This window comes from Ornithodoros turicata, chromosome 6 (genome assembly GCF_037126465.1).
Source record: "Ornithodoros turicata isolate Travis chromosome 6, ASM3712646v1, whole genome shotgun sequence".
NCBI lineage: Eukaryota > Metazoa > Arthropoda > Arachnida > Ixodida > Argasidae > Ornithodoros > Ornithodoros turicata.
Window position 1 is genome coordinate 62829212 of NC_088206.1, and position 17413 is coordinate 62846624.

General features: G+C 47.3%; 2 protein-coding genes across 4 annotated transcripts in view; one reads left to right on the top strand and one right to left on the bottom strand.

The window, feature by feature from the left end:
- The window catches only part of LOC135396940 (ribonuclease DdI-like), an 87464-nt gene that overhangs the window by 27830 nt on the left and 42221 nt on the right, over positions 1-17413 (bottom strand). The window contains exon 1 of one of the 3 annotated variants that reach the window (XM_064628185.1): positions 12163-12259. The exons of 1 other annotated variant lie outside the window; for it this stretch is intronic. The gene's annotated coding sequence lies outside the window, so the exon portion shown is untranslated. Of the gene's footprint in view, positions 1-11805; positions 11952-12162; positions 12260-17413 lie in introns of those variants that run through there. One more of the 3 variants, XM_064628184.1, reaches the window with a different exon arrangement.
- Positions 1-17413, top strand: part of LOC135398684 (uncharacterized) — a 43991-nt gene that overhangs the window by 20566 nt on the left and 6012 nt on the right. The window contains exons 3-7 of the mRNA XM_064630069.1: positions 5842-5897; positions 10861-10930; positions 10998-11062; positions 11177-11284; positions 14717-14756. Of these exons, the coding sequence (XP_064486139.1) occupies positions 5842-5897; positions 10861-10930; positions 10998-11062; positions 11177-11284; positions 14717-14756 (339 nt within the window). The remainder of the gene's footprint in view (positions 1-5841; positions 5898-10860; positions 10931-10997; positions 11063-11176; positions 11285-14716; positions 14757-17413) is intronic.

Genomic DNA, 17413 nt, shown 5'->3' on the forward strand with positions numbered 1-17413 from the left:
GTTTGTGTGTCTTAGCTGTAAAGAATACACTGAGGGTACTCCGCTTACAGTTGTCAATAGCCTTTGCGACGCTGGGTAGCTCTAAGGTCTTGCACAGGTCAACCGCCTTACTCTTAATGCGGAGCTCACTGCTGGACACGCTGCGGAAATTCTTTTCCAAAGCTGCTGTTGCCTTTTCACTGTAGAGCCCCGAAGGTACCACTACAAAGCCCCCTTCCTTGTCAGCCTGAAGCAGACACAGCCCCTTCTCTCGGCAAAATTCAATGACCCTCTTCTCTGAGGGATCAACTCTTGGCGCAGGGTTCCCCTGAAGTGTTCTTTCCAGGCATTCGACTCCTTCCAGCGTGCACCTTCTTGTATCCTCCTGTGAAGCCTTTTCCGCTATGCGTCGATTTAGGGCGAGCAACTCTGAAGTCGGGACTCGCCCCTTGGAAACGCCTTGGAGACGGGCCCCTTGGAAACTGGGAGCTCTTTGCAGGAAGGTTAACGGTCCTGCAGTTGATGTGAAGAGCTGTGGTAAAAAACATATGTTGCCTTATGTTGAATGTCGCGTAAGTGTCGTGTACGAAATTCCCCTCTCCTGTGGTAGAGTGTACATCGGACAGACAGGTAGATGCATCAATGATAGAGCTAGGGAGCACGATAGATCGTTAAAAAGTATGGACAAATTGCACCTACCCACCCACTGTAACAAATGCAAATGTACCCCCGATTTTAAATCAATTAGGATTCTGGGCAGGAGCAGAGATAAGTTTGCCCGTGAACTTTTGGAGGCCTTCTTTATCGGAAAGAAAGGTTCTCTCTGTATCAGCGATACATCTATCTCGCTTGCCTCGGGTGAGAGGCGGTTACTTGAACAGGCGAAGAACTAGATAGTAGAATTTTTAAGTTGTTTTGCTTGTTCTTATCTACCTGGGTTTTTTTCCCTTTTAGCTCTTTCCTATGTCTTTCCTGTAGCTGCGCACCCTTCAGTGCAGTAAAGTTTAGTTGGAGTTAGCGCCCGTGTGTGTCTTATGTTTCCTCCCGTGGTTGTTGTTTTCGCGCTGTTTGTTTCCTGTCTACAATGAATTACCAACTAGCCCAACAAAGCATTTTGTTGAAGTACTATCAGTGTTGTTCAACCTCTGCCTCATGCGGATGACATCATACAAGACATTGCCGGATGTGGATTCTTCGCTTTTCTCGACTTAAAAAGCGCCTACTGGCAAGTGAGCCTTCGCCCAGAGGACTATGAAAAGACCGCCTTCATTACCCACCATGGCACTTCTATGTGGACTCGCAAGCCATTCGGATTGAAAAATGCCCCGTCGACGTTTCAACGTATCATGCAGTTTGTCTTTCGGGTCCTCCAGCCTCATACTGGCATGCATGGCATCCGTGCTTATTTGGACGATATTCTGATCTATGCTGACTCCTTTGGCACCTTCAAGAGCCTTCTCGATGAAGTCCTTCAACTCTTGCAGTATAATGGCCTGAAGGTTTCGCTAAACAAGTGTTATTTTGGCCTCCCCAGCATCAGATTCCTTGGATTTGTTCTCTCCAGTGAAGGGAAAAAGCCAGACCCTGACCGAGTGGAAGCTATGCTTCGGATTCCCCGTCCACATACCCAGAAAGAAGTTCTCTCATGGGTCCAGACCGCAAACTTCTACCGCAGGTTAATTCCCAGCTTTTCCAGGGTTGCAGCTCCACTCCAAACCTTGATCAAGTCGCTTGACTTCGCCTGGACAGAACAGTGTGAAGAAGCCTTCCAGACTCTTCGCCGTGCACTGACCGAAGCCCCACATTTGGCTCATTTCGAACCCAAAGCCCCAATAACTGTCACTACAGATGCTTCAGGAGCAGCAAATGGTGCTGTTCTTTCCCAAGCACAAAACGGCCAGGAAGTGGTCATCGAATATGCGAGCAGAAGCCTCACTCCAGATGAGCACAAGTTGCATAGCAACGTATGGGAATGCACAGCTGTTCACTGGACCATCACAGTTAAGTTCCACCAGTACCTCCTTGGCAAGAAGTTCACCTTGATCACCGATATAACTGGACAGTCGCATGCTTGACGAGAAATGTCAAACCCTTCCGTCGTTTCACAACTATCCTCATGGATCTTGTTGAGTTTGAATTCACAGTCCAGCACCGTCCGGGTCGTCAAAATGTGGTTGCTGACCATCTGCCGCGTCTTTCATGTGCTCTAACACAGTCTGAACAGTCTCTACGTGATCTCCAACGCCAAGACCCTGAATGCGAAAGCTTTTTTCGAACAAGTTTCTGGTGCCGACAGTGAGACCCACTTCGTGGTCCTCGATGAGCGTCTTTACCGACAGCTGCCCTCGGGAAAGTTAGTCCTTGTAGCACCGGCGTCAATGCGTCCTGCCATCCTTAGCGCCATGCATGACTCCGCGGGACACTTCGATATTCAACGAACACTCAAGAGAGTCCAGGACCGTTATTGGACTGGTGGCCCACCATGGAGCCCTCAGTGCGCAACTATGTGTCTTCCTGCCAGATATGCCAACAGTTCAATCGTCCCTCTTCTCGTAATGTTGGTTTGCTAGGGCACATGCCTACAACGGACATACCTTTCTCGACTATTGCAATGGACCATGTCACCATGCCTGCCTTAGACAGTGTGCGTTATATCCTCAATGTAATTAACTTTGCTACCCGTTGCATCATTCCAGCAGCAGTGAGGTCAACAGCAGCAAGTGAAGTTATTAACCATCATGTTTTTTACACTTTTGGGACCCCCGATCACTGCATCTCGGATCATGGGCCAGCGTTTGTTGGAGTCGATTCAGTTCAAGCGTTTCATGCACCTTCATGGCATTGAGCTGCACTACTCCACTGTATACAGACCCGAAGGCAACGGCCTCGTAGAAAGAAGCAATGGAACTTTGGTCTCAACGCTTCGCAAACTGTGCATTTGCCGTTAACACGACAGTGAATTCCAGCACAGGTTTCGCCCCTTTCGAACTTTTGTTTGGGTATATTCCAAAGATCTCCTTGCTACAGCACGGTCCCGTCCAGCACTCTTCGCTCATGGAACGTATCCTGGACCTATCGTCCCAACGAAGCGAAGCAGCTTCTAACTCTGAAGTAGCTCAGACATCACGCAAGCAAATCTACGACAGAACCCATCGTCCACATAACTACTCCATTGGAGACTTTGTATGGGTTCGTCGCCAAGAGCCTGTTTCAAACGAAACGCTCGCCCCACGATTCAAAGGAATTTACCAACTAGTGGAACAGCTTACAGACACTACATTCAAGACCCTCCGTGTGTCTCCCAGCAGCACACGCATTCTGAATCAGCCAAGGACTGTCCACGTGTCACAAATTAAGCGTTATGTTCCGCCTGTATCACCAGTGGATCACATGGTCCCCATCCAGCCTGTGGATGAGCAGAGCTCCAGCACTCTTAACGAACAAACGAGCGACGCACTACCTGGTGCCTCTCCAGGGCTTCATCTACCCTCTTCGGACCGTCCAGTGCGTCAGCGCAGGTTGCCAAGTCACCTACACAACTATGAACTCTGCTAGACAATCAATTATTATCTTTTCAGCCATTTTGTACCTTTTTACCTTTTTCTCTTTTCAGTTTCTGCCATTTCTTGCTATACTTTTAAACCTTTGCACTGTGCCACCAAGGGGACTTGGTCTCTTCGGAGAAGGAGGGTGGAATGTGAGCGTAGTACCTTTTCCCCCCGCTTACCATTGGCGGCGCCCCGGTGCCAAGCCTCGCCCTCTCCCCCGCTGCTGGCCAGAGTGTTCTCCTGTTTATTTGCCCCCTGGTGTTCCTATATGACGTTGCTGAATTGGACACACTTATTGCCAGCCTCCGGTCGCCGCTTGTGCTTTGTGGTGACTTCAACGCGCAAAATGCCGTCTGGGGTAGCACACGCACCGGTATAAGAGGACAGCGCCTTGAGTGCCTCTTCGCCGACAGGACTCTAAGTATCTTAAACGACGGTTCCCTGCCTTTCTTCAAGCCACGTGCCTCTCCTCATGTCTTAATCTTACCCTAATGTCAACATCAGTGGCTCGTCTCTTCACATGGGGTGTAGATGCCGACACGCTTGAAAGCGATCATTTGCCCATTCTTATCGGCATCCGACGATCGCGTCAACATTCTGCATCACGTTCCATCAAGCGAACCAACCGGCAGCTTTCTCAGACTACACTTCAGTCGGCTTCGTCAAACAATGTACTGGGAAACCAGCAGGACTTTCCCCCGCACTGTTGCATGTGCTGCGCAGGCTGCTACTAACTGCTTCCGTGTCCGGGTGTGCTTTTCTGAAGTCGATGCTAATTACGAGCGGGTTCGTGCTCTTCGGCGTCGCGAGGAACGCGGTGCGCGACGCACCGTTCACGCTCCTGACTGCCTCGAAGCTTGGCAGTTTCAGAAAGCTATTGGACGCCATCTGAGTCACCTTGCGCCAGACCAGTGGCACAGGTCCACGTCCTCTTTATCCCCTCGTACGCCACCCTCCCGGACATGGGGAGCACCCCGAGGCCTGTATCTCAGCGGAATCCGTTCCGCTCCCTGTCTCTCTGTACATCACAACATAACTACAAATTGCAGAAGATTTTTGCGCAAGGCCTGCTACCAGCACCCCCAGCTCAGTGACGTCTGCAGTCCCAATCAACGCACCAAGTGCTCTCGGTCCTGGACACGCCCTTCACCCTTCCTGAACTTGAAACGGCACTTGCAGCGGCTCCTCCGCACACCTCCCCTGGTGCAAATCAAGTTGCTTATAAGGCCCTTTGGCACCTACCCCTGTCGGGTCGCTTGCACCTCCTGCGACTTCTCAATGAGAGTTGGTGCACCGGACAAGTTCCTGAAGATTGGAAGGCTGCAATGGTGGTTCCTATCCTCAAACCGGGCCAATCGCATTGAATCTTTCCATCCCATTGCCCTCGGCAGCTGTATAGGGAAGACACTTGAACGCACGATTTTTACACGCCTAAGTTGGTTCCTTGAGACTGCTGAGTATTTCCCGGAGGCGATGGCGGGTTTCCGTCCGGGCCGCTCAGCGCTGGGCTGTGTCGTCACCCTAGTCAGCCAGGTACAACAAGCCAAAGCAGAGTGATTATTGACTGCCGCTGTGTTCCTCGATGTAAAGAAAGCCTACGGCAGCGTTTATTATCATGCTGTCGCGGTTCTTTTCGGTTTCTGGTCTGGTTCTACACTGTTCAATGCAAATGGTGATATAACGAAGAGGACTCAAGTGGTGCACTCATGTGTTATGGTCCATTTAATTCCCATATCATATAATATCCAGCATGTATTGGGGTAGGGTACCGAACCTCTGCGGTGATGCGCCTGATGCCATCACCGTCATCGCGCCATCGGTCATCGTGCATGTATTGTCGTTGCAAAATAGCGGCAACACTGTTCCCTCTCAGCATTTAGCGTGATGATCAGGACAAAAATAAGAGTAACATCCTTTCACCTTAAGTTAAAATGCCAGTCGCAGAGTCGAATTCTTAAACGATCCTCGACTCGACCCTTCACTCGAGCTGCTTCTCGAGACTGGGTTTCGTGCAAAAGGCTCTATACTACGTATACGGTTCTTTCCTCCGCTCACAAGAGTCGAGACGGGGTGTCGAGTCGAGGTTCGTTTAGGAATACTGCCGTCAGAATGATAAAGGAACTGGTTGTGTGGCGTCATGGAGAGGTCCTTCTTTTTTCTTTTTTCATGTTCTCCTTTCTTTTCCCTCTTTCTCGTTTCTTGCATTCTCCATATATTTCTGCAGAAAATGTAATGTATTCATGTGCAAAGTAGCGTACAAGAATGTGAAAGTTGCAGAAAGCCTATAGACGGTTGTTCACTGTTTCTATTTCAGTGCGATCGTCAAAAACTGCAGAAGCTCGGCAAGCAGTGGGCCATCCATGGATTGTGGTAACAGGAAAAACATTTTATTTCGCATATAAGTCACCCTGGCTGAAGGACTCGGAATGTAAAATGTAAATGCCGTCAGGGAACATTACGCGATTCCAAGAATTCTGCAAAGGACGAGGCAAAACTTGATAGTTTCGGATTCTCTAAGAGTAGGTGACGTCATCAGGAGCTCTGGCGCATGTCTCCTAACAACAGCACGCCTTGCAGCCTAGGGCGCGCCCTTTCCCGGTCTTCGTCCCACGTTAGTACACCTCGTAGTGTACACTTGAGTAATAATAACATTTTGAACAGTAGGCTCCGAGCAGCTCCGCTGAGGCATATGAGGAGAAGGCGGAAATCGACCTTGGAGGAGCAATGTTGTCAGGCGCGCGCCGCAAATTGTGCACTCTGATATCAGTAGCGAAGCCGTAGGAAGGCCACGAGGGTTCAAACCTCCCGAAATCGTGCCTTTGGCAGTTCATTTGGGAGAGGGAAAGCGAAGGGCGAAACCCTCTCCCCGTGTGTTGCCGTTAGCCCCCTCTTGAAATATTTTTCTGGCTACACCGCTGCGTCATATTTATCAAACCCATAAAATAATTTTCTGATGCTTCCACGTCACATGCGGAAACAATATTTTGTGAGAATACATTGCAAGTCACTTATGTTGAACATGAAAGAACTGATGTTCTGAGGCTGGAACAACATAGAAGGGACAAATACATACAAAGCCTCAATTTGCCTAAGAAATTAACGATGAAAGATGGAAGTCACTGAAAAGGTTAGCCAGCTGTAGGACACGAACCCACATCTTCTGGATTGCCGGTCCAATGTAGAGCCCTGGACCGGCAATCCAGAAGATGTGGGTTCGTGTCCTAGCTGGCTAACCTTTTCAGTGACTTTCATCTTTCACCTATGTTGAATTCCAATGGCAAATTTGGAGCAGTCAGCAGACTCCACGAGGCAGCGCCCCGTGCCGGCCAAGAGTACACGATCTCTATATGCGATTGGAACATTCGCGCACCCTGGGTCGTGGGGGCGCTAGCGTACGGACTGGACACAGCTCTTTTCGGATGAGAAGGCATGGGTGCAACACCTGCAGCGGGAGCTTCCGCTTTGTTTGCGAAAAGTAAAGGCAGGGAAGCGGCAGGAACCAGAATCACAAACCACATCCCAGGTGACGCTGGAGTTCCGGTCAAATCTTCCTATTTTGGCGGAGCAGTCGGCGTTGCTCCGTGGAGCGAACTTTGCCCCAAGGCCGCAGGCGAACTTCCATTGGAAGACTGGGACTCTGCTCCCAATTCGTCATTGGAATTCAACACTAGATTGATAGTAACGAATATCTCCAACCAAGGTACAGGAAAGGGATACCCGACGTTTCTGAGCCACTTCGGCTTCTTTGTGAGGGGCGACTGTAGTGGCCGTTGGCAGCAACCTTCTTGCAGTGGGTCGAATTTCGTGAGCCATCGGTATAGCCCGAAAGGCTACAGCAACATAAGAATGATGTATGGAAGTCGGACATCGAACGAAGCGCCCTCGCTGAACACTGTCAAGTTTGGGACCGTCCTATCGACTTTCAAAACTCCTGCAACGTCGACCTTGAGGGTAATCCGATCAAAAGAATGTTTCATAGTCCTGGCATTTTCAGTCCACGCCTGCAAACATTGACCGATCTGTTGGAGCCTTACCCAGCGTATACTATGTCAGCGGCCTCCGTCACGTGACCGAAAAGCAAACCGACTACTCACGAAATTCGAACCACGGCAAGAACGCTGCTGCCAACGGCCACTACGATCGCCCATGAGAAATTGAGCCGAACTGGCTCCGAAATGTCGGGTATCCCCTTTCCTGTACTTTGGTTGAAGATTTTCGTTTTACCGAACCAGACACACTTGTGTAGAAAGTGTTCACATTCAACACTAGATTGCAATGGTAAAAATTCTGAAGACACGAGATTTATCCCGTGCTCCACGAGCCATTAAGCTGCAGGTTCCAACTCTGTACCACACAAGGCACGTGAGGATAGCACACGGAGGCCTATTTGGTGGTGATAAGAATTCCACCCTGGTGCCATACAGAAGAGGCGGTCTGACATTATACCAGCAAATGGCACTGTGGGATGTTACACATTAGGTTTTTTTCTGTCGATATCATCGAACCAGTTTGAGATGTGAAAAAAGAAAAAGAAATATGGCACACGGATGGCCGGCAATTGGGGGGCGGATATGGGGTGGAGCACGATTCTCCCGATTTAAACTTCCCCGTCCCGATTCCCGCGGCACGAAACAACAGGCGTGCCGCGCCATCCCTGTTTCTGGCGAACTCTGAAATAACAGCGGACAAGACAACAAATTTTTGTATTTCTTTTTCGATTGAGAGCATTGCAGAGCCGGTCTGTGGTGTAATGGACAGCGCGTTTGACTCATGTTTTTTGAGGCGCTATCTTTTCCGCTCTCATCGTGGAAGACTTGTACGTAACGTGTTACAAGTGATTCCGTGTAATCAATTACTTTTTCGAGTAATTTTGCGAGTAATCGATTAGTTTTCCGCGTAAGTAATTTTTGAAGTAATCCGATTACAATTTTGGGTAACCGATTACCGAGTAATCGTTTACTTTTCGGCTAAGCGGTAGCTACTGCCGTGGGCTTAATTGCGGCATCTTGCTTGCGGCATCTTGCAGATTTGCGGCATCTTGCTTGTGGTAGCTTGCCGTGTGGCTGACCGGATAAGCGTGACCCATCCGTGAAATGGTGCTGAATTCAGGACCATGGGTCACTCTTATCCGGTCAGTGAACATTGCATGCATTCTTGAGAACGCAAAACAGTGCGGAGTATTTGACCGTACAATATACCGTTCTCCTGTTTCTAAATAAACCTCACAGAACAGACTCATTTGTTTAAATTCCTATTGACGTGTGATGCCCTTTTGACAGGAACTTTTTTTTTTCCCCAACCACTTCACTTTATTGAACCAACTCGTTTGAACCAAGCAAGGGCTGTTTGAATTGAGCGACTTTTGAATACGGTAAAAACTACTGATGTGCCAACCGAACCCGCGAATCCTCGAATCCACGAATCCTAGGCAGGGATTCCAGATTCGGGGATCCGAATCCCAGTGCACAAAACGGCGAATCGAATCTTTCGAATACACCGACCGTGTTTGCTCGTTTCTTTTTCAAATTGGCGCCTCCAGAGTCAGCTGAAAGCCTCATTCACCGACGAGTGTTTTCTTGTTTGCTTATTTGTTTACATTGCTCGGGACTGAAAGAATTCAGGCAGGAACTGTTACATTACAAGTTTGAAAGTAATATGGTTTTGCTTTTGATTGTTGCTTTAGCTTTATGGAAATAATTCAGACTCGAGAATTTATGTATTTCTTGTAGTCAACGAACAATATGTTAAATAAATTAAGAATTATATGGGTATATTCTTAAACTAACTTTCTATCTAGTAACTAAACTAAAATAACTTTCTTCTTCTTCTTCAACTTCTAACTAAATAGTAACTTTCTAACGAAACTGAACTATTATTTAATTTTTTTTTTCATTAAACAAATGTATGATATTCTGCTTCAAAACACTCTCCAGTAGAAGTTTTTTTTTTCTTCTTCTTCTTCTTGGCTTTTTGAGCGAAAGGATTCGAAAGATTCGAGATTCGCAGAACCTTCCATGGATTCGGATTTGGATTCGCAAAATTCTGGATTCGTCCCATCTCTAGTAAAAACATGGCAGGCCGTACAAAATTTCAAGAGTGTTCGAATTAACCCAAAGTATGGCTTATCGGAGCTTTAATAAAGGACAGTCTTATAACTTAAGCAATGCTCTACGACAGCTACTCCTACATCTATTCTTATGCCAGCGACATGTCTCTACCATGGGAAAGAGACATCACCTCCCCCCCCCCCAAAAAAAAACACATACACACACACCCTGTATATGCTCTCTGAAACGACAAACAACTGAGAATAAAATAGAACAAGCAGACGAGTATAAGGGTGTTCTTCCAACCAGATTCTTCAATTAGGAGTTTGTGAAAGTTGATAAATAATAATCCGTCCAGCGGTCATCATTTATAACGCGTGTGTTGCCTCACTCCAATGTCTCATGTGTGTCATGTGTGTCAATGGCTCAATGCCACAAACACGGGGGCGCTTTATTTCATGCTTTTGTTTAATTATTTTTCTCTGGATACTTCAGTTTTCATACCGGGACTAAATTTCATGAGGACATTCCACGAAAACATATCCAGAACGCGCAAACAAAACAAACAGTAATGTCCTGCTTGCCTGGACACGGCTATAACACTATACATATAATACAACAGGGCTGTCGTCTGCTACGGTGCAGCAATCCAGGCGGCGCCACTGTCGAGGCGAAGGGAGAGAAGGGAGTGTGTGGGGGAGGGAAGGAGGAGATGTCGCTACTTTTAGTATTCAGGAACTTTCGGAACAGCGCCCCCCCCCCCCCCTTTAGGTATCGTACGGTACCAGCGGTCCCTGGTATTAATTGGGCTCGATGTCCAGTACTATTGTCCACACTTTGAGGTGAGTTGTGTCGTAAAGGAAAACCGGTGGTGGTGGTGAAATGGCTCGCCGCTGTGGGCCTCACACAGGTGGGCAACATCACGACTGACGCTCTGGAGGAATGTAAGTCCTGGGCCGGTTCCTAAGGGAACTGTGCCGCACGCACGGGCCGGGAAGGGTAATTATTACGCAGCAACTCTATACAATATTGCCAACGTGTGTCCGAAGCCTCACTCAAAGGGTGTACAGGAATGAAAAAGAGGGCGGGGGTGTTAGGAGGTCTGTTGGGGCGTTGGGGATAAATCACTCACGTGTCTTTATAATGAAATAGCATGAACAGTGGCGATCATGTGCCCTTTTTTGTTGTTACTTTGTCAGCTGCTAAACACCCTTCTCGCCGGCATGCACTGTACACACAATGTTATTTGGTTAAGTTATCTTTTGTTTCTTTTCTTTTGTGTTGAGGCCTGACGGACCCCATGGTCCTCCAACATACTGCAACTGCTCAGTGGGGTACGACCCTGGAAAACTTACGGTAATGTTCACAAGCTGTTCTTGATAATAAACAAGAAACAGTTTAGCATTTTTTAAATATATTCTAGGCACTCTATGGGGATATGAATAAGTACTGGACGTCAGTCGCACGTGGAGCTCAAGAGGGATTCTGGTAAGGCACGAAGTAATGCCGCTACGTTAGTTGTTTGACTTGTTGGTTGGCCATCAGATTAAATGCAACTGCTCATGCACACTCCCCTCTTAAAAAATAATTCCACTGTTTCAGGAAGCACGAATGGGACAAGCATGGCACATGCGCCTTAAAGCATGAAACACTTGGTGGCATCGCAAACTACTTCAAGGGAGCAATCGATCTAAGAAAGAGATTCGATGGGTAAGTATTCATTTTATCAGGCAACATCATCCATGTAGGGGTCTTCCAGAGACACACTGACAAGTATGCAATGCGATATGTTTAGGCTCTTGAAGTGTCACTGATCAGGAAAGTTATATTTATATTATTTCGTATTATAAAACATCTGGCTCCAAAGCTCAGTACGCAAAAAGTATAAACGCAGTCAGTGAACATTACGAGCTTCCGCGAATTTTCCAAAGAACACTCAAAATTTCGTAGTTTCGGACTTTCAAATAATATGTGACGTCACCATCACTATATACACTATTGCAAGCACTTAGTACTTCCCCCTCCTTCGTACCTGGTTTGTACGTCTAGAATAAATAAATGAAATGAAATGAAGCCTGTAGTGGTACTCTAACTGCTGTCAGGATGCCTACTGCTTCATTGCCAGTCTGAAGAACAACACGCAGACGATCACGAAGGAAAAGTGCTTAACTCTCACTGCAGATCAGCCATCAAGCTTTCGCACAAGACAGGAAATCTACTAGATCACGAACCTTGTTGTCTCTGTCACCTTCGTGGAGGACACTTCAAGCAACAGACGTGTACTTCGGGACGTGTTAACTGCTACAGGTCGACTCCGCTCACAAATCTAAAGACGCCTGTGATTTGCATAGGTTGGCACGTGACGCTTCCGAGTCACAACGTAGTAGGCCCGCATGCTTCAAGCTGTTGCTTGTACACTGACAATCTCGTGAAAACACTCGTCGCAGATAACGTACTCGTATTTCAGCGAAGAACGCGCTGCGGAAAATGTTGCCCGGCCACGCAGCGTGCCGAAGTACGTCAAACCGCATGAGGTGCAGATCCCGCAGCTGCGTGCAAAACGGATTTGGCGTGCTTCTACCACTTACCGTGTATTCACGAGGGCGACATGCTCACGGAATATTCTAGTGGAAGAAAAAAGCGAAAGCACTGCTCACAGAGCGCAAGTTCCGTCCCGTGCAGGGGCAGATCCATACCCTCGGTTTGGAGGAGGAGGGGGGGAGGTTTCTTTGTCGGAGAGCGTAGTGGGGAAGAGGAGAGAGGGAAATCCGATGTATAAACCACGACCTACTATATTATGAATGACGACCTTCTCATAATCAGCAACCCCTATGAGGAGGCCGTCCGCACGATCCGCTAGGGGCGGTACTCATCGGCACGCGACATCCACATCGTGATTGGACAATGGAAATTTGAATTTTGAACGCGGAGAAGCGGACGCACGACTACCGTAGCGACCGTAGCAGACGACAGCAACAGCTCTTATGAAAACGCGTTGAATGATGATAATAACCAACTTTAGAAAGAAGCATCTCCCGTAGGACATCCACCGCTTGTACAAAAATACTAAGGTAAGCTGAAGTAAAAATTATTGCAGAAATTGAGGAAGCAACAACCGGGCCGATGAGTAGGGGGGCCTATGACATGGTCGTTATAATCTAGTAGTTCGTGGTATAAACTGACGTTATGGGGAGGGGGGGGGGCAATTGCCCAGCCGCCTCCCCCTTGAATCCGCCCCTGGTCCCGTGTTATGTTGTGCATTCACACGGTGCGGAATATCGGGAGTGGCGTACTGCACACTTAGCTGACGACAGCGTCTCTTCCTGTCGTCTGCTACGGAATATACCTTATGACAGTGTCGCAGGATATTCCCCATGTGCAGTATTAGCAGTGTACGTGAGGACATGAGCCAACACCACCTAGATAGAGAAAGCCTGCTTACTCGTCGCCATGACGTAAGAATTAAGAGTGCCGATGAAGATCGTGTTTTCAACTGCCGTAGCCAATCACGAACGTGCTTTCAGCGGTCGTGGCCATGAACACGAACCACCGTCGTCTGCGAGTTGTGATTGAACGTCCCCGCATACTAAATAGAAAAACTGGGAAATAAAGCGCAAAAAGGTCTCAATCTTTCTCAAAACTGATTTTCTGAAAAGCGTCTTGCACCGTTTGTCTAAATATTTAGGTCTGAAGGTTCCAGGTGGACTGCAATCACTTGCGGGTTCTTGAATTCACAGAACGGTGAGTCGCAGTAGCAGACGAATGCTGATTCTTAATCGAAGGAGGGAGAGGAGGCAATGAGCAGGCCTTCTGTATCTATGGTGGCGTTGCATGAGCGCTCGCGCGACAGCAGAAAGGTATGACGTTTTTTTTGCATCTTCCGCTGTAGTATTCTGGGGAATGTCACTGGTGTGATTACACGGGCCCGAACAATCAACCGCGGCCTCTGCCTCTTCCCAAGCATGGCATTCAAATGTACAGTTTTGTTGTCACAATGCTGCACATCCCACAAAATAGACCTCTTCTCCACCTCATAAATTATTTTCTCGTTTTTCTGCGTCTTCTCCAGCTTCCTCATGAGAGCAGTCATTGCAAAAAAGGATGTAGGTCGCAGAAATGTCTTTCTGCTCTCTGATTGGTTGCTATGGACGCCCGTGAACTGACTGCAGCATGAAATATCAAATCAGCTCTAACGCACTGAATCACTCGCTACGAGCTGCTGCGACGTATGAAATTTTGCGCTGTGCATAAAAACGCAGCTTTCACGCATAAAATGCGCACAATGCGGGCCTGCCTTTAGAGCACATTTGCATACTTTTACAGAAAACATGTAAGATATCTGCGTTAGCAAAACACGTGAATTGTCCTATATCAAATTCTAACCACGAGCTACTCGATTATAGGGGTGTCATAGGCACCCCTTCCCGGCGCCCTATTTGGAGGCTAGCGGTGGCGCTACTCATCGGCCCGGTTATTGCTTCCTCAATTTCTATAAGGCATTGTATTCGAGCTTACGTTAGTATTTTTGCACAAGCAGTGGATGTCCCACGGGAGTTGCTCTATTCTAAAGTTGATTGTCGTCATCATTTTACGCGTTTTCATTGGAGCTGTTGCAGTCGTCTCCTACGGTAGTCGTACATCTGTTTCTCCGCGTTCAAAATTCAAATATCCATTGTCCCGTCACGATGTAGGTCTCGCTGGCCGATGTGCAGCGGATCGTGCAGGCGGGTTCCTCATAGGGGTTGCCGATTATGACATGGTTGTTGTAATCTAGTATGTCGTGATTCCAACTATGCGGACTACATTGTCTGCTGACGTAGATATACCTCTGTGACTAGCTCCTACGTTGTCTCGGGGTATAGAAACCTTAGCGATATCCGCAAGCGATCTCACTTGAATTTGGTTGATGAACCTCACAGCGAGGATCAAAGCTGTACTCTGTTCAAGAAGGTCAATAGTGCATTTATAGGGAAGAGCGTTTGTCAGCTGTATTTGACCGTCGACAAAGCAACTTTGTCATATAGTGAGAGGGCAAGAGTCTAGCTGGTTTAGAGACATTGCATGTCGCTGACACTGTATGACACCCAAATCGTGGGTATCAAATAGCAGGCACTACACTAAAATGCTTTATCTTCTTTGCAGCCTCCTAGGGCGATTACACCCCGGCACTGTGCTTCAGCCAGTAAGTTTGGCCCTTACTTGTAGTCTGTTCCATAGGTCGGCATTTTTCCCAAAATTCATTCCACTTCACATCATGATGGGATTTCCGCGCAGCCCATCATATCACATCACCATCACAAACCATTACATCATAACCCATCATTCAACTTCAACTTCAAAACCCATCACATTGACTGCAACTTCTGATAGCACTCCGTTTCCGTGACTTGGTTATTGCTATTGCGGTTGTTGTGAACCATGGTGTGGTGTGGTGTGGTGTGGTGTGGTGTGGTGTGGTGTGTGTTTTTTCCTTCTATATGTACAGTATACCCCCCCCCCCCCCCATGTAGAATTCGCTGCCTATCATTTACTACATTGGTACTGGTGGCCCACATGTTGTTATCGTCCATTTTAAAGGGGTGATGTGCTGTAGTTTAGGGTTTTATATTTCATTCTCTACGATCGCAGCAATGCGCGATTAAATCCGTTAGCTGTCACTTTTGAAAGACCTAAACGAAAGGAATAGCACACTTTAGAGGGCACCCGAACTCCCTTTCCGAGACATTGTTATTGCTTTGCGGGTGTTGTGAACCATGTAGAATTAACTGCCTCCCATTAACCACTTTGGTACTGATGGCCCACATGTTGTATATCGTGCATTTTAAAGGGGAGCTATGCTGTGCTTTAGGTTTTATATTCCATTCACTAATATGAGAAACTAAAGGACCAATCCCTCGTATCGCTGGTTCCAAAGCCATAATGATAACAAATAAAGTTCAAAAATTCACGGGATTGTAGCATGGGCAGCCACAAAATTAATAAAGGATGTACGAACTCCTATCTGCAGGTAGTTAGTCAGGGTGCAATAGGTGTAATATTGTTATTACACTTCGTAATTCTTTTTACAATTTATTGTCGAATACTTCTCCCTCATAACGTGTACAGCGTTAATACGAAAACGAGCTTATTTTAGGATACGGGCGAGTAGACGTTCCGCCACCCAGATACCTCTATCCACTGGTACGTCAATCCACTGGTATCCACTGGTACGTCATTTGAAGAATTGTAGCACCCCATTAGACGCCAAGGCGGAGGTACACATAACGTTCTGCTCTACACTCTTAAACATGAACTTCACCACATAGCACGCTCCTAGCCAACCTTTATCCCGAATGACAACGTTCTCGTCCCTGATTTGTTGAAAACGGGAGACGGAACCTCTTTTGTATCAATTATGCCGTACACAATGACTACATAACAGGCTCCACCTTCCGTCATTATCAACAAATCATGAGCGAGAACGTTGTCATTCGGGATGATGGTTGGCTATGAGCGTGCTATATGTGGTGAAGACAGTGCCCCAGCCAACAAGCTAAAATTGCCGTTTGGAGCCGACACAGTCGGTAGGCTAGCTTTGTAGAGTTCATAGCCCATATAAAAATCAGAACTGGGCCCCTTTAATATGAATCAATGCCCTCGTATCGCTGGTGTCTATGTCATAATGATAGGAAAAAAACGTTTTAAACTTCACAGGGATTGCAGCAGTGGAGGCCGCAGAAAGTATAGCACCGGACCCCTTCAATATGGGCTAGTACCCTCATATCGCTTGTGCCAAAGTCATGATGATAACAAAAAAGCTTTAAACTTCACCCGGATTGCAGCACTGGAGGCCGCAAAATTCGCGAAAAGTAGCATCAGACCCCTTTAATATGGTCTGGTACCCTCATATCGCTGGTGTCTATGTCATAATGATAGGAAAAAACGTTTTAAACTTAACAGGGATTGCAGCAGTGGAGGCCGCAGAAAGTATAGCACCGGACCCCTTCAATATGGGCTAGTACCCTCATATCGCTTGTGCCCAAAGTCATGATGATAACAAAAAAGCTTTAAACTTCACCCGGATTGCAGCACTGGAGGCCGCAAAATTCGCGAAAAGTAGCATCAGACCCCTTTAATATGGTCTGGTGCCCTCATATCGCTGGTGTCTATGTCATAATGATAGGAAAAAACGTTTTAAACTTCACAGGGATTGCAGCAGTGGAGGCCGCAGAAAGTATAGCACCGGACCCCTTCAATATGGGCTAGTACCCTCATATCGCTTGTGCCAAAGTCATGATGATAACAAAAAAGCTTTAAACTTCACCCGGATTGCAGCACTGGAGGCCGCAAAATTCGCGAAAAGTAGCATCAGACCCCTTTAATATGGTCTGGTGCCCTCATATCGCTGGTGTCTATGTCATAATGATAGGAAAAAACGTTTTAAACTTCACAGGGATTGCAGCAGTGGAGGCCGCAGAAAGTATAGCACCGGACCCCTTCAATATGGGCTAGTACCCTCATATCGCTTGTGCCCAAAGTCATGATGATAACAAAAAAGCTTTAAACTTCACCCGGATTGCAGCACTGGAGGCCGCAAAATTCGCGAAAAGTAGCATCAGACCCCTTTAATATGGTCTGGTGCCCTCATATCGCTGGTGTCTATGTCATAATGATAGGAAAAAACGTTTTAAACTTCACAGGGATTGCAGCAGTGGAGGCCGCAGAAAGTATAGCACCGGACCCCTTCAATATGGGCTAGTACCCTCATATCGCTTGTGCCCAAAGTCATGATGATAACAAAAAAGCTTTAAACTTCACCCGGATTGCAGCACTGGAGGCCGCAAAATTCGCGAAAAGTAG